Source organism: Thalassophryne amazonica, chromosome 4 (genome assembly GCF_902500255.1).
Source record: "Thalassophryne amazonica chromosome 4, fThaAma1.1, whole genome shotgun sequence".
NCBI classification, from domain to species: Eukaryota; Metazoa; Chordata; class Actinopteri; order Batrachoidiformes; family Batrachoididae; genus Thalassophryne; species Thalassophryne amazonica.
The window spans coordinates 137734213-137752651 of record NC_047106.1 but is presented as its reverse complement, the minus strand read 5'-3'; the positions used below and the strand labels follow the sequence as shown (position 1 = coordinate 137752651).

At 42.1% G+C, this 18439-nt stretch overlaps 1 protein-coding gene across 6 annotated transcripts in view; it reads right to left on the bottom strand.

The window, feature by feature from the left end:
• Positions 1-18439, bottom strand: part of mark4 (microtubule affinity regulating kinase 4) — a 162900-nt gene that overhangs the window by 80399 nt on the left and 64062 nt on the right. For all 6 annotated transcript variants that reach the window (XR_004560205.1, XR_004560206.1, XR_004560207.1 and 3 more), the window contains exons 2-5: positions 14978-15175; positions 13556-13609; positions 2502-2550; positions 2360-2425 (exon numbers count right to left, since the gene is read on the bottom strand). Coding sequence is in view for 3 of the 6 variants with exons in the window: in XM_034168664.1 (XP_034024555.1) it covers positions 2360-2425; positions 2502-2550; positions 13556-13609; positions 14978-15175 (367 nt within the window). In the remaining 3 variants the exon portion in view is untranslated. The remainder of the gene's footprint in view (positions 1-2359; positions 2426-2501; positions 2551-13555; positions 13610-14977; positions 15176-18439) is intronic.

The window sequence follows — 18439 nt, the reverse complement described above, 5'->3', positions numbered from 1 at the left end:
ACTCTGCATTTAATCATTAGTGATCGATCTCTGCTCCCCTCCACAGCATGTCTTTTTCCTGGTTCTCTCCCTCAGCCCCAACCAGTCCCAGCAGAAGACTGCCCCTCCCTGAGCCTGGTTCTGCTGGAGGTTTCTTCCTGTTAAAAGGGAGTTTTTCCTTCCCACTGTAGCTAAGTGCTTGCTCACAGGGGGTCGTTTTGACCGTTGGGGTTTTACATAATTATTGTATGGCCTTGCCTTACAATATAAAGCGCCTTGGGGCAACTGTTTGTTGTGATTTGGCGCTATATAAAAAAATTGATTGATTGATTGATTAAAAGTCGCATAAACTATAGCTAACATTTACACTTAGATGGGCATTCTACTTTGAAATATGTATTCTCCGATATACATTGTCAATTTGTATAAAAGATATGCGTATTAAGAAATTAGAACAAGTTGAAAACAACCTGAGAATTGCCTGTCAAAAATAACATCCGCAAGGGTCCATACTCTTATTAATTTCACTTTTCCATAACGGAAAAGTGAAATTTTTAAAGTTAATAGTTAATGAGTTATCTTGAGCTTTGTGGTTTATGAATGAAATATATATATGTACTACAATTTCAAACTAGTCTGCAATAAAAACATGTAACTTGAAAAACTGACCTTTGTGTTACACTTTCATAACAGTTTAGCATATTGTGAGCCATATGTGTTGTCCTAATTCTGATGTGTGCCATTATTACAGTAAACAAGTAATAACTGTAGATTAATTGCTGTTTGTATGTGGAATGTGAGTGCGGAAATCTCATTGTTGTAATGACAATGACAATAAAAGCTATCTATCTATCTATAAAACAATTCTCTCATTTATACCTTTAATTGTTTAAAATCTTCGCCATGAATGACAATTCATAATAAATTGTATCAAAATTTATTGTGACCAGACATTCCAAGTCAGTGTTTGTCAATCATAAAACCAATTAGCCAGGATAGTCAGTCCAGTGTAGATGTAAATCCTGGTATAATCCATTCAAGACCACACTATAAATGACTTTTTTTTTTTCAATGAAAAAAACAGGTATGTTGATTTTCCTTCAGTCCGATGTAAAATTCAAGTTGACACTATCTACAGTACTGAAAGAAAAAAAAAAAAAAAATCACGTACAGACACTTCTAGCTAGTTTCTGTGGTATTTTACTGTTATTCAGTCCCTTATCCCTTGTTGACGTGTTGAACCCTTTTTTTCTATCTTCTTAGTTCATTTGTATTTTTCTTACCCTCTTAATTCATTTTTTTTAATAAGTACTAACTTAAATCAGGAGTAGATATTCGGTCCGACATCAGGGCTGCAGGTTGTCAGTGGTATTACTTTGTTAATCCACGCCCATGCAAACTTTTCTTTGCACCATTATGCATCCCATAATAAGCAGTTCTCACATGCGGGACACACATGAGATATGTTTTTACCACTTACGGTACCCCTGCCCTGTCATGAACTACCCAGGTTTTGTATGGTTAATTACCTTTATTAACATGCAAGGACACAAACAAACTGCGGGACGACATGCTTTTAGCTCTTTAGCATAGCAGCTCTTCTTCTACCTACTTCGGCAAGCCTCTTGTGCACACCATGCTGCTCGGTGTAGCAGTGACGCCTGCTGGCTTATGTGAGAAAAGTCAGAAAGACATCACACCAATGTTTTTCTCATCGGATTTGAAATAACATTAACAGGTGACACAATGAATCTCAGAAGTTGGGAAATCACCCACTGGTGGGTGATTCTCATCCCGGATTTAACTTAAAATGATGCAACTTTCACATCTCTGTTATTTCATGTCATGTGAGCCCTTTGTCAGTTTGCTGTTATAAGTGAGCTATCAGGCTGATTGATTTCTCCTCTGTTATAAATCACATTGCTATTGTCCATTAGTGAGAGGGACATGTGCTGTGCAATACCACCAGCATCTAGAGCTTCATGGGTCCTTCTGTCCATCCACTGACTTGATCTTTCTGGGACTGGAACATGTGAGATCTATGAAGAATTGTGGAAATCCAGAGCATGCTGAGGACTTCTGGAAGCATCATATGGACAAATTCTGGAGAATGTTCCTTCTATGACTCATCTTGTCTATGATCACCAACGTGCATCAATTTACTCAGCCACTGCTCTTCACCATACAGATGTCTTTGGAGTAATCGGTCAGTGTGACGACTGGACTCAGTACAGTATACGTAAATGACTGCTTAGCTGCAACATTTCTGTCTTTGCGTATGAGACAATTCTTTGTTGTACTTTGTTTTGTCATTTTGTTACTGCTAGTATGGCCAAAGCAGACGACACCCCACAAGTCTTGCAGAGACCATAAGACTCACCTCCGCTGGCGTACTCCATAATCAGGTAAAGAGTCTTTTCCGTCTCGATCACCTCAAACAACTGCACTGTAATGTACATCAGGACAGACATCAGCACAGCGCAGACTCACACACGTGCACACACAGTCACAGTGCAACTCACCGATGTTGGGATGGTTGAGAGTCTTCATGATGCGTACTTCTCGAAAAAGCTGTGAAGACAAATACAGAATAAATCAATGCACTGTTTCACTCTGATGAAGCTTCATTTACACACCTCAAAATATTACACCTATTTATGACTACAGTACTCTGCAAATATTTTAGAGAGATACTTGAGCAATCTGAGCTCTGCGTCATCCAGATGGTGGCAACACCTTAGAACTAAACCAGGTTTCGTTTAGGCACATAAAACGTGTAAAACCTTTGTATGTTTGTATGTCGCTGTACCTGTCAGCTGATCCACACTAGGGATGCACCAATCCACAATTTTTCGCTTCCGATAAATGGTAAATGGACTGCATTTATATAGCGCTTTTCCATCTGCATCAGACGCTCTTAGCGCTTTAAAAATAATGCCTCACATTCACCCCGATGTCAGGCTGCTGCCATACAAAGTGCCCACGACACACCAGGAGCAACTAGGGGATTAAGGACCTTGCACAAGGGTCCTTAGTGATTTTCCGGTCAGGCTGGGATTTGAACCGAGGATCCTCTGGTCTCAAGCCCAACTCTTAACCACTAGACCATCAGCTCCCCCAATCCGATCCGATCCCGATACCTGAATTTGGATATCTGACAATACCGATACTATTCTGATACCAGAGGTCTGTTTGCTTTAATATTATTATTATCATCATTATTGCTGAATATATGAGGATTTCTTAAAAAGGAGACCCAAAAGTTCAGCTACAATTCGCCAGAAGGTGTATCTAAGATGAAAGCCTAGATTTGATGTTGATGTGCTGTTGTGAATGTGTACATATTTTATGAATAGTCCTGGGTCAGTCTGGAATTGTCTCAGTAAGTTGTTAAGTGTGAATGTTAACTGTGTACAAAAAAAACTGGTGCACCCTGCCTCCACTGCGCATGTGTCAGATGGACTCTCTTTACCCAAAGCGATCAAAGGTAATAATGTGGTTATTAACCAGATGACAAGGTAAAACCTCTTAAATCATTCTAAAGTCAGCTTTAAGCAAAAACGAGGTGATAAACTGTGATGTTTTGAAATGACGGAGGTGCAGTGAATGCAGCAGGAGCAGTTTGTCATGGCTACGGCACTCTAATCACTTCCTCCATCTTTTATGATGAAATAATGCTGAATTTATGTGGAAATGATTGCTGTACAAAGCTTCAGATATCTGTCACTGAGAGATGATGATGACTAGAGTGCAGTTTGAAGCAGAAACGTGGTGATAATCAGTGAAATACTGCAGACGCTCCAAAATGACGCATGTGCAGTGAAGGCAGGGGGCACCGTTCAGTCTGCGACACTGGAAGCCAGCAGTATACTGCCATGCTGGATGGTAAACAAAGCAACAGCTAACCGTGTTCACTCGTCCTTAAACTGCCTTGTTAGATCTCACGAGGTGGATGATGGGACATGGGAATCAAACAGTTTTAGACCGCAATTTTAGACTCAAACAAAAAAAAAAACCCCATCATCCAAACATTTTTAAACTGTTTCAAAGCTGTCGATGCTCCGTGGGGCGGTTGAATTAATGATCATAACAGCCAAACCAGCAACGTGGTCGGACATCACAATGTGGACGACGGGACAGTCCACATGTGACAAAATGAATCAAACAGTTTTAGAATCAAACATAAAAACATAATGACTCAAACCGTTTTAGTCTGTTTTAAGCCTGTTGGAGATGAGGCTGTTTAACGATCGTTAAAGCTGAACCAGTGTTTTATGAATTAACATGTGTAAACACACAAACTCCTGCATTTATGAAAAAAACTGACGTTAAGGCAAGATAGTTTTGGTGTGAAAAGTATCTAACATAGTTGTCTAAGTAGGAGGAACAACGTGAACGGACAGCGCACTCACCGATAGCGTGTTTTCCTTGCTGCTATTTAAAAAAACAACATGGTACACAAAGTAACTCACATGTACTATGATGAGATGACTATGATGATCTCGTTCAGGGACCCGCAATGAAGTATTTGCAAGCCTGACAGGATCACTGCAGATGTCCAGTTACTGGATATCAGGGAGGATTTGCATGCCAGCAGCTCCAAACACATCGGTGGTAAATACAGGTCCTGAAGGCTGGTCCACAGGCTCTGTGCCATATACTGATCCTTCACCGACTTCACCACAGAGGAAGATTTTGCTGTCAGGTTGTGGAATTTTGGAATGTTGGGCTGCTGTAAACAGTTATTTTCTTTCTGCAATTTTCCACCCATCATGGAGGTTTACCTGTGTCAGGGCGAGGTCTGATGACGCAAGTCCATACCCGCTATATAGGGAGTGTGCTCTCTAGTCTTTCTTTAATAGCACTCTATGAACAGAACACGTCTATGCCTCACTTCCTGTTTGCTTTTTTACAGGTGTGATGAGATATTCAGAGTCTGCAGGGACCTTCTGACTGTATAGATCTCAGCGTGCATGACTCAGGTTTTTATTTTATTGATTTATTTTTGTATTTCCACAATGATTTTAGCAGTTGCAATAATAATAATAATAATAATAATAATAATAATAATGAAAGTAGAGTGAATACAAACATGTCTGAACCAAAGACGTCTAGGTGGTCAGAGACTATGTTTAGTGAGGAGAACAACATCAGAACAGCAGGCATAAACGTGTGTTTGTGCAGCAGCGATGTTGTCATAGTTGGTTTGTTTTCTACTGACCAGGATGACTGAGAAGATCTGTGAAAGTTTTTGCTTTTCAGAGGCTTAAAAAAAATGGGACACTGCCACAACAACACACGTGTGTGTAATTGAATTAAGCGTGAAGAGCATCAGCTGTTCAGATTAGCCTTAGCAGAATTATCGGCTGAACTCTCCCCTTGTTCTTTTCCTGGGGTTATTGATCACCTGCTGACTCAGGACTGACGGTGGAGCTCACAGCTTTCACGATGTAAAAAAGCTTTCTGGGAAGCTGTATGAAGAAGGACGGGGGGGCGCCGGCGTCTGTCAGAGGAAGCGCGGAGTCACTGTGACGAGCAGCTGATTGATTACCGCTGTGCCGCAGCCAAACCTTTCAGCGTGCTGCACTCTACTCAATAAACCACCTTCTTCTCCTCCCCTTCCTCTCTGAAATCATTTCCTGATTCTCTGCCATGCCAATGGTCCCACATCATAGTTGCCATGACAACGCAGGTAGTAATCCCAGGGTTTCAATCTCCTGTTCTCCAGAGCTTTGGATAAAGTTAATGAACATCAGGCACGTGACAGCAGAAACACACACACACACGCACGCACCCAAGCATGAATGCTCTGTGATGCAGGACCCCATCATTTGTGAGTCCGTTGTGCGTTCTAGAATGTCAAAATGCAAAAAGGGCTGAAAAACACCTTTCTGTGTAACTGCTTTGAACAGCATCCCTTGCGCATTACAGATGTCACATTTCCATGGATTTCCCCACTTTATGGCTCTATATACTGGATTGGAGCAGAGTTTAGGGCCCCTTCACACATAACATGATTGAAGCAGACTAGCACACGAAGGAGGAACTGCATGCCATCCATCATCATCTACCGCTTAGTCCAATTAAGGGTCACGGGGGGGCTGGAGCCTATCCCAGCAGTAATAGGGCGTGAGGCAGGGTACACCCAGGACAGGACGCCAGTCTCTCGCAGGGCCACAAACAGACAAACAAGCACAGACACACCCACACGCACACCTAAGGACAATTTTAAAGATTCCAATCCACCTAACACGCATGCCTTTGGATGTGGGAGGAAACCGGAGCACCCGGAGGAAACCCACGCAAACACGGGGAGAACATGTAAACTCCACACAGAAAGGCTCATGGAATTGAACCCACGACCTTCTTGCTGTGAGGCAACAGTGCTAACCACTAAGACACCAGGAACTGCATGCCATTCGTGAAAAATCTGAGCTGCCTCCAACACCTACAACACCTGTCACGACAACTAACTGCGCACACCAGCGGCCGAAAGACAGAGTGTGCCCTGTGAGAGCAGGTGCCGGCCAAGTTCCTGGTGACACACATGAACATCCAACACCACTCGCTGGGCACTTAGAGAATGTGGGGCCATTCGTGCTGTCAGCACAAAAATAGTGAGCAGATGATCACTTTTGAGCTGGATGTGAAATTTGTCTAAGTGCCCCCACGAGTGTGGCGCTGCAAAAAAGCAACACGTGGCGTGCTAGAGTGTCAGCTCCCTCAACAACACGTGCCGTGTGTGTGTGTGTGTGTGTGTGTATATATATATATATATATATATATATATATATATATATATATATATATATCGTGCATGTGTTGTACTCCCAACATCCGCAAAACATGTGGCGTGCCAAGGGGTGGGGGTGGCAGCACACTTGCATGAACTGCTGATATGGATGTACTGATGGGGAGCGGCCAGCCACATCTGAGCGCACACAGCACAAAGAGCCGCCTCCCAGCTGATCATCAGCCAGATATTCACTGACAGCTACAAATGACAGCTCAGCGCACACAACGTGCCACATTAAAAACACAGAGATCACAGCCAGGACAGGTATATTAATAAGTTATACACTACCTACATACAAACAACAAATAATAAACAAATAACAAATAAATAACATAATAAACAAATAAATAAAACAAATAAATACAAATAAAAAAAATAAAAAATAATGATCACATTAACAAAGAAACAGAGGGTGACATGGTGTGTGCGCTGGACGGACAGGGGGCATGGCCGTCGACAGCAGCAGCTGTTGAGATCTCTGGTTCTGGATGTTATGGTTGGGGAACACATACCGTGTTTTGACGGACATGGCCTTACAACTGTCCACTGTGATGCGCATATGTCTGCTTGCTGTCCTCACGTGGACATACATAAAAACATATAATCACTGTTGCGACGGGCTGCAGTGAGCAAGTACATGGCACGCATATTGACAGGCTGTCCCAGGTGAAACGGACCGCCAGACCATAACACACAGCGGCCCATCTGAATGTCACGTCACCCACGTGAGTTCTGTTTCACATGACGCAGCGCCTGTCCTGCGGCATGTCGTCCACAGGACACGCATGTCAGGCTGGACACGCCGGGCCAGCAGATGTGGACATGATAAGAGCACACAGCTTCATTCATGTCATTTCATGACTGTACGTCTATGTCCATGGGTCATCTACAGCAGAACAGATGGTTCATACTTGTATTGTCTGCTCTAATTTCTTTTTTATTATGTTTATCTCCTTGTTGATTTTAGGCAATTTACGGCCCTTTTATAGGACAGAAATGGTAGTGCAGTGATAAAGTTTCTGTCTGTTAATCAGAGCTTTTGCAAATTGCAGGTTCAAATCCCGCGGGTGTCATGTATTTCTTTTTTCCCCACAGCAGCTGCACGATGTGGTTCCACACACTCCAGCTGCTCGCACTGTGTTCCCGTCGCAGCGGGATCATTCACGCCTGCCCGACCGTGGGTCCCTCCTGACGTCAGCTCAATGTTTTCGTGGTTCGCTCATTCGGGCTGTTTCACCGAGATTCATCCTGATTCCTACTCCTATTGCTATTCCTGATTCCTATTCGTACTATGTGTGAAGGGGCCCTTACCATGGTCTAAAAGCATGACATCATATTTCCTCACTGTTTGTGCACCAGGACATCACTGGGAAATGGGAAACTTTCTCCTGACTATAGAGCCTTTAAATAGCTCCTGCTAATATAGTGTCAGTGCCAAAGAACCACTTTAACCATTCGTAACTTTACTTTGAATCTGAAAGGGCCTAAATTGATCTTCAGGTGGGTCACGTACAAAAAGAAACCAAAATGGCTGATTAAAAGCCTAAAACATGTCCAATAAGAATATTTTTTTGCATAACATTCTTTGTTAGGACCAGAAATCAACCACTAGTTTAACAGGAGGCCGTCACCTACCTATATGCATCCACATTTCTTCTGAGAGCTAACTCAAAAGCTGACTCTTTGCAGGAGCCTGCAATGGTTAAAATTCAGTATGAACACAAGTTCCACAACACCAGAGACGTGATGTTAAGGTCTCTGGATGACATCAAGCAGGTAAGCACTCACTAATGACCTCTAAGTTATTCCATCAGCAACCTTAAACAAATTCATAACTCCAACATCTGACTGCATCACAACATTTCATTTGGTCACTTGACATGTTTTTGTGACTTCTTTCTTCAGCAGATGATGGCAACAAGCATGTCACAGAAGGAGGATAGTGACTTTGTGGACCTTCTGAAATGCATGATGGTCTTTCAAAAGGACGAAAGCATCAGACCCACGAGTGTGCTCACACATCCTGGTTGAGAACAAACTGGGCAACATGGCAGATGACCTCCCTGTCTTGGCTGAGGAAAATTCATGCAGCCTGGTGTGTCAGATGTCCCAGACTGCTGACAGTCTCCTTGTCTTTATCATTTTATGTTGTTGGAATGTCTAAGGACACCAGGGACAAAATCATCACTGTCACCTGTGTGCTTGCAAAAGGGGTTTTAGACCTTACTTGTGTGAAGCACCATGAGGCAACTTTGTTGTGATATGACGCTATATAAATGAAATAAATTGAAATTGAGATTGAATTGACTGCGGTAAACCATAAAATCGAACATTGCAGTAGTCCAATCTAGAAGAAACAAATGCATGAATCAGGGTCTCATCATCAGCCAGATGATGAGACAAGATAGACAAGATGGAATGAATCTTCGCTATACTTCGCAGGTGGAAGAAAGTAGTCCTCATAATATCTCTAATGTGGAGGTCAAAGAACAATGCAGGATCAAAAATTACCCAAAGGTTCCTCACTTTGTCAGTGTGATGTAGGACACACAAGCCTAGCCTAAGCATTAGCTGGTCAATCGATGCCGATGTCTCACTGGACCAAGAACCATCATTTCAGTCTTATCAGAGTTTAAAAGCAGGAAATTGCTAGACATCCAGCTTCTCACTGATGCAAGGCAATCTTTTAAGTATTTTATGTGGGGGAGATTATCAGCCGTTATCGGCATGTATAACTGAGTATCATCAGCATAGCAATGAAAGGTAATCCCAAAACGCCGCAATATGTGCCCAAGGGGTGCTATATAAAGGGAGAAAAACAGGGGGCTTAAGACGGAATGCTGTGGAACCCCACATTTCATGTCAGTAAGGTTAGAGGTAGTGTTATTGTACAAAACACAGTGACAATGACTGGTCAGGTATGATGTCAACCATGCAAGGGCACTCCCAGTAATCCTAAACAGCCCAGTCTTAGGTTTCTTTTTTCGTGCTCCCGCCACGAAATAAGTAAAATTTTCGTGACGGATTTTTTTAACTCACTATTACCAACCCTACTCCTATCCCCAACCCTAACCTTAACCATAACCTAACCCTACTCATTCTCCCTACCCTAACCATAACCCCCCCCCCCCCCCCCGCGCGCTTAATTTCGTGCAGCCATCATGGAATGAATTAGAATGAATTCGTGCTGCTGTGACGAAAATGAGGCACTTTTCGTCACAATATCACAAACCAATAGATTGATGTATATTTCGTGCTGCTGAATCACGACTTGCCGCGAGACCAAGTTGTCCTAAAATGATTCTCCAGCCTATCGAGTAGAATATAATGATCCATGTATCAAATGCAGCCCTAAGATCGAGTCCAGCATAAGGGCTCTCCAATTGGTTCAAAAATGCTGCTGCCAGACTCTTGACAGGAAGCAGAAAGTTTGACCACATTACAACCATTTTGGCATCTCTTCACTGCCTTCCTGTCCCTGTGAGATCAGATTTTAAGGTTCTGTTAAGAACCTATAAAATTATTCACGGACTAGAACCTCCCTACTTAGCAGACCTAATTAAACCCTACGTACTGGCCGGGCTCCGCATTCTCAGGTTGCAGGGCTAGTTTGTGTCCCTAAGGTGAATAAAAAGTCTGCGGGTCACAGAGCTTTCTCTTATCGTGCCCCTGTTCTGTGGAATGATCTCCCTGCACCAATAAAACACTCAGATTCTGTATAGACTCAAGTCTAGACTTAAGACGCACTTATTTTCCCTTTTGTATGGCTAGCATACTGGCATGGTATGGTACTATGCTTCGTATCCTTTTAAATTCATTTTATTAGCAAAAAGAATAGGTCGGGGCCTGAACTTTATCGAAAGTCTGGGTCTTTTACTGAAGCTTAGGTCTAGTGGCCGGCAATCATCTTAGTATTTCTTCTGTTTTTCTTGTTGCTTAATGCTGACAAATTATACCATATTTGTTGTCTTTCTGCAGCTTGATTCTGTTTTTTTTCTCTCTGTCCGAGGTGCGGCTCCATCCAGAAGTGGGAGTGGGTGTCTTCTTCTGTAATGGTCATGAAATAGATGGAATCTGTGGAGCCAAACCCCTCCCCTCCCCAGCTAGCCTCCCATCCTGGACACCAACATGGACTCCCAAAATTTCATGTATATTTGTACTGTCTCGTGTGTCGGTAGCATGGCCGAAGCAGACAGTCATCCCTTTGAGTCTGGTCTGCTTGAGGTTTCTTCCGCGAATCATCAGAGGGCGTTTTTCCTTACCACTGTCCCCTGTGTGCTTGCTCTGAAGGTTGTTAAGGTTAAAGCTTACTTGTGTGAAGTGCCTTGAGGCAGCTTTGTTGTGATTTGGTGCAATATAAATTAAATAAATTGAAATTAACCGACAATCTTCCTCGGTCTGGGGCCCCATGCAAGATCCCGCCTCTTGGGGTAAGGATGATTCTGAGAAAGCCCAGAACTACACGGGAGGACCTGGTCAATGACCCGGAGACAGCAGGGGCCACAGCTGCAAGGATTACATTAGTAACACACTACGCCGTCATTGTTTAAAATCCTGCAAGGCAGCAAGGTCCCTCTGCTCAAGCCAGCACATGTCCAGGTCTGGCTGAAGTTCACCAGTGACCACCTGGATGATCCAGAGGAGGCATGTGAGAAGGTCATGTGGTCAGATGAGACCAAAAGTAGAGCATTTTGGTATCAAATCCACTCGCCGTGTTTGGAGGATGAGAACAACCTCAAGAACACCGTCCCAACCATGACGCATGGGGGTGGAAACATCATTTTTGGGGGGACAGGACGACTGAACCACATTGAAGGGAGGATGGATGGGGTCATGTATTGCAAGATTTTGGTAAACAACCTCTTTCCCTCAGTAAGAGCATTGAAGATGGGTCGTGGCTGGGTCTTCAGCATGACAATGAACCAAAACACTTGCAGACTGGAGATACAGAATATCCTCATATAAAGTCAACAATAATGATAATGATAATACTAGCTGGGTTACCCGTTTTACACACGGGTAACAGAAGAATTTTAGCCATGTCATTCAAGTCACTTTAGTTAAAGGACATAAACATAAAAGCACTCATGATTGTAAGTGTCTCTGCATACATTTGCTAATAATTAGTGATCTCTGATGTATTTTATTCCTCTCACTCTGAGCATTAGCAGGTGCATTTCTGGTAAACATTTCACTCGGCAATTCTCGGCATTTTTCAGTGCGTGACATCCTTATTAGCAAAACAGAAACATCCCAATGACTGAATGACAGAGGGAAACTAACCTGCTTCATCCAAAAATGAAGCTTCTGAGCTGCCATTCGAAAGTGATGGCTCAGATTTACAGAGAGGAGATGACACGTTCAGCCCAAAACTCTTAACTTTTTCAGAGTGTCGGATTTTGAAGCCTAAAGTTTGGTTACGCACTGTTTGTGTGGATGCTGGTTTACTGAAGCTGTGGACATGGACGCGGGACATTTGACTGTTTTAAATAGACTGCCTGGACACAAAGATGGATTTGTTACATTGGAAAAAGTCACAATAAATTATTTCCAGGAGTTCATGGACGTTATTTTACATGCCACAATCGAGAGCGATGTCACGCACACGCGCTTCTTTGATCACGTGAAGTTCACATTTGGAAATGAATCCATAACACATTGGGGAGTCTGGCATGTTCAGCATTTTACCCATTTTGTGTTTTGTGGCTAGATTTCAATTTTTTTTTTCTTAACTTTGAGAGAGTGTAAATTTGGAGCTAGAATGTGTGTGTGCTGCAACGCTCGCTGTGTGTGTACGAGACCCTTGTTTCCCCCTGGCAGCAGATACGTGGTCTATTAGAAAAGAAACCGACCTTTTTATTTTTTTTAAAAACTATATGGATTTGAATCACGTGCGATTACATCAGACAAGCTTGAACCCTCGTGCGCATGCGTGAGTTTTTTCACACCTGTCGGTTGCGTCATTCGCCTGTGGGCAGGCTTTGAGTGAGGAGTGGTCCACCTCTCCTGTCTATTTTTTCATTGTTTAGGAATGGCTCAGAGACTGCTGCTTTGCTTGATCAAAATTTTTTCAGAAACTGTAAGGCACATCCGAGTGGACACCATTCGAGAAATTCAGCTGGTTTTCGGTGAAAATTTTAAGGGCTGATGAGAGATTATGGAGTGTTACTTTCGTTTTAAGGACAACCCACGGAGCCGGAGGGCGCGCTACGCTCCGAGCTGCCGTCGTCAGCCAACTTTAAAAATTAAGCCTCTGTTGGCCCAGAACGTCGTGAGAGAACAGAGAAGTTTCAGAAGAGGTCGGGATCAGCAGTTTATCTGGACATTCCACTGTTAAAGGAGATTTTGTAATGAAAGACGTGCGGACAGATTCGCGCGTCGGCAGGCAGCTGCTCATGGCCCGGCGCCACAGAGAAACACCTCCGTGTTGATAACCATTCATAAAATTCAGGCGGCTTTCGATGGTTTTCAGTCGAGTGAGTATCCGAGAAACTGTTTAACAGCTGGGCATGTTCAAACTTGTCCTGTAACGCTGCATGAAAGCAGAATTTAAAAATTAATTGCAAGGAGTAAATACTGATCACAACGACAGAAAACTTTCTTGCCTGCATGAATGTGGTATTTACCGAGGCCATCAGTGAAGTAACACTTTAAGATCAATAATGACGATAAGCAGAGTGAACAGATTTTCAGTTTTAATTTGGAAGGATGTGAAACAATGACACACAAAGCATCCTGACACAAAAACAGTGTGTACACAAAGAGCAGATCCTCACTGACCTTCTGCAGGCTGGTCGGGTTGAGCTGCGTTTTATCGATTATCTTTATTGCGACCTGTGAGGACAACAGAAAACACATTCAGAACCAGGTGACAGTACAACAGAGTTAATCCAGTAAATCACAACTCCATCAGCGTCCAACAACCTCAAACATTCTGATAGAACAGCACAGGACTGCAACAATTCATAACAAGAAAAGAAGATGTCAAGATCAAGCAACCAAACACAGAAGTCAAATAAATAAATAAATAAAATAAATGCACCAATGAATATATATATACTTTTATATACTTTTAAGTCCATAATAACATTTTTTTAATTAGATGTGCTTTTTGTGTCAAACGGTGAATCTGTGGTGTTCATATGTTTGTAAATCTGATTGTGATGAAGTCAGTGCCTCACCAGCCACCAACCTCACCGCACATCACTGGTGGAGAGATTATATCTCCACACTGGCCTGGAAACGCCTCGGGATCCCCCACTGAGAGGTGGTCAATGAGGCCCAGGAAAGGGAAGTCTGAGGTCCCCTGCTGGAGCTGTTGCCCCCGCGACCCAATCCCGGATAAGTGGTTGAAGATGAGTGATGAGAATGATAATAACAATAATTTGTGAACTCAAAATTCACTGCTAAATTCCAACCAGGTTTATTCCTATTAATGTCTATATTTAGTGTTATATTTCTTTCTTTAATTTCTCTTACGTTTCACAACTCATCATCAACATATCATCTCAGGAACAGAAATATAAATCATTACCCATGTTCTCAAACGTGTAAATATTACGCAGGCTGTGTTGTCTTGTGTCCAGCTGAATATAGAGGTTTAGTCAATCGTATCCAGAACTTACGATTTTCAGATCAAAGATAAGATAACATGTTGAAGTTCCTGCGGGCTGCATGTGGAACCCCTCTTGAGGTATTTAATTAAATTTTATATTGTTTTAATTTATATCTGCTATACATGCATCTCCAATGCACAGCATGACTGATGGTGTTATTGTATAGAAATAGTATGAAAGCATTGAAGGTCTAGTAAAGAATCTTGCTGTGAAAACACTGTATGCTCTAAATATGTGTGCAGAATCAGCAACAGTCAAAATGTATGAGTACAGTGTTCTCCAAAAAAAGATCAATAACTTTTCATTATAACAGATAATTATAACAGATAAATTTTATATTTATGGGCCTTCTATACTAAAATATTATTTGTGTGAAGAAAAAGAAAAATGGCCTTAGGTGAGCACTAAATCGACGGCCTGACTGTGTCTGGCATCAGTGCTATAAATATCAAGGATGCTGCCAAATTATGTTCATCAATTTGCAGCTGATTTTCAAAGCTGTGGTTAGCCAAATTAAAGTACTCAACAGTACTCTCTAAACTGCAGTAATACTCCTATCTAACATGTATTTAAGTATTTAACTCACCTCTCTGCCAGTCAGGATGTGCCGTGCCAGCTTGACCTTGGCAAAGTTGCCCTTGCCAATAGTTTTGAGCAGTCTGTAGTTTCCAATGTGTGGCTGCTCATCGGAACACAAGGCGATGGAGTTACGACATCGAGCACCAAGTGAGCGGCTTGACCATCCGGTGCTCTTCTCTGAGCGGCTGACTGACAGGGAGGCATGCTGGGAAGACAGAAACAGGGACTTAAGCCGACCGCAGTACATTCACCACAACCCTCAGTTAAATGGCTTTTTTCGAAACTCTTTCAACAATGAAAAACAAAAAGTAAAGTACAAAAAAAAAGACATGGAGCAGCAGAAGGTCATGGAGAAGTTGAGCACCAAGCGCTACACCAAGACCTACAGCTTCAACATGACATTGTGACCAACCAAACTGGGACATAAAGCAGATGAAGAAAAGAAAACATGGTGTTGATGGGCAGAGGAAAAAAAATAACACTGGGAGGACATGAAGTATGATGCAGAACCTTGACTAGAGCCAGACGGACCTAAGATGGTGGTGGATGACGTTCACATCAGTAACTCAGGCTAAGCTCTCATGTGTTTGTTTTCACGCTCATATAGTTCATCTAATGTAGAAAGCTGACCATGTGTGCGTGTTCGCTACACACAGCCACAGTAATTAAGCAATCGCCTCAAAACTTGCTGTGGTGATGGGGGCACCAATGGGGAGGTCACTGGGGCCCTTAGGTTGAAAGTTTACATGCACGAACACACACACACACACAGAGCTGATATTTTCACCTTGTAAAAATGACAGAAGTGGATAATCTGTCCAAAATTTGTTTAAAAATTTTAAAAAAGTCAAAACTGCACTGCTGTATGGCTGTGAAAATAAATTATCTTTTTTCTCTCTTCCCTTCCTTTCTCTCTGATCACCAGGTTCTGAGAGAAGGCTGATCGTAGACAGAAGCCCTGTCTCACTGTTGTTTGTAACTACCTTTGGTTTATCGGTTTAGCTTTATAAAAGTTAACTTTTCAGTTAGTGGATTAATGGTTATTGAAGCCAACTTTTTGGTTAGCTGTGCCCACTACTGACACACACACACACACACACACACACACACACACACACACACACACACACACACACACACGGTCAGCCTTGATCATGACCTGCTCCGCTATGCACAGCCACAATTATTAAGCAATCAACACCAAACTTGCTATGGTGACTGGGGGCACCAAGGGGGAGGTAACTGGGGCCCTTAGGTTAAAAGTGTACATGCGTGAACACACACACACACAGTCAGCCTTATATACTGTATCAAGACCAGAACACTGGATCCCTTATTTCCACAGTTCACATGCCACTCAGGTCAGGAAGCAAGCATCACACTTTACTTGCTACGTAGTAGCGGCTGGCTAAGATGCACAATTACAATCTGAACGAGCCAGCGCACAGCGTGTGTGAGTTAATGCAAGCATTTTTTCATTGAAAATGTACCTGCTGTGTATGGCTGCCAGAGCGTTGCAGTGATATGACATGCTGTCACCTTTTATCATCATTCACTTGAGTCTCATGAATGTCACAAACTGCTCTATGAAAATTAATGACGATAGTATACACACAATGCAATGCAACTTACTACACCTTAAAGGACATGTCACACCAAAATCATAACAATTGAGATTTCATGTCACTAAAGTGACATGAAACATACAATGACATGTCTAAAATTCATCTCTATTACCTGTGCGTAGAAAGGGTAACTCAGCTAGTTTTAAATAAAACAAAAATGAGATGCTACATATAGGTTTACTAAGGAAATGTTGCCTTTTTCAAAACAAAAAAAAAAAAAAAAAGAAAGATTTTGAGTGATCTACTAACCTTTGGCAACTGGACTCTTGATGGGGACATATTTACATTACTTTTTGTCCCCCACTTTTCTTTTTTGTTAACTTGTTTATCTCGTCCTGCAACTTATATTTCAAAGCAATTTATGTAGAAAAAAAAAAAAAACACATAATCATATATGGTCTTAAGATGTAACTACCTAAAAGTGGGACAAGTTATTCCTGTATACTGATCTAAATAAGGTAATGTGATTCACACTTCCGAGCAGAAGTCAGAAGTAATGCAGCATTAAGTTGGATGCCAAACACTATAGAAGAAGCAAGAGGATCTGAATGAGAAAGACGTGCTGAGTCTTACTGAGCAAGTGAAATGAATAAAGTCTGCTGTCAAACTCTTGAGTAAAGAGAGGAAATGAGGAGGACAACTAGGCTAAGGTAAGGCCAAATATAATGTTTTACAAATATGGTGGAGTTTAGAAACATTTAACGACATTTAGTAAAGTAAAGTAAAGTAAAGTAAAGTAAAGTAAAGTAAAGTAGATAGATAGATAGATAGATAGATAGATAGATAGATAGATAGATAGATAGATAGATAGATAGATAGATAGATAGATAGATAGATAGATATGAACTTTATTGTCAGATCATGGGATCTGAAATTTGTTTCACATGTTCAGCAGCTCCGTATAACATAAGAACAATAGACATCATACATTAAAACAATTACATCACACAAAGAAAACAACAATAAACAATCATCCATTTGCCTTCACACTCTGACTCTAGGAACTAAGCTCCTCATTTAGTTTCAAGATGGACTGATGTATAAATGAGTTCTTAAGCCTGACTTTGTTATAGCGTGGCACACAGTAGCGTCGCCCTGATGGTAAGAGCACATATTCAGAGTTTAGGACATGGCTGGGGTCAGAGGCGATGTTCTTTGCTAACCGCATCATGTTGTTGTGATATGCGGCTTCATACTGACCATCCAGAGACTGTCCCACTATCTTAGAGCAGATTTTAAGCAGTTGTCTAAGCCCAGATTTAGCAGTGACGGACAGACAGCTGAACCACACAGCGTTACAATACTGCAGAACACTGAGGATGATGGAAGTGAAAAACAGCAACAACACCTGATGAGAGGCCCAAAAAGACCGCAGACGACGAAGAAAATAGATTCTTTGTTTGGTCCTTCTACAAAGTCTATGTGATGTTTCCATGACAATAAACAGTCAATCATCACAGCCAGATATTTAAATGACTCTGCCTGTTTTACACTCTCGTTTATGATGGTGGGTGCTACTGTTACAGTTTTTGTACAGAAAACCACCTCCTCTGTTTTTTTGGTGTTTATTTGCAGAGCGTTGTTTTTGCTCCACATCACGATCTTTTCAACCCCCTGTTGGTGCAGCTCAGGACTGTCTGTGTTTGACAGCAGTGTCAGCAATACAGTATCGTCTGAATATTTGATGACGTACCAATTACTGGATGTTGCACGACAGTCGTCAGTATATAAGTTGAAAAGCAGGGCTGAACTAACACAGCCCTGGGGGGCACCGACAGAGGTCGTGATGGCACAAGAGAGTGTGTTGTTCAATTTAACCAGTTGGACTCTTTTTGTGAGGAAGG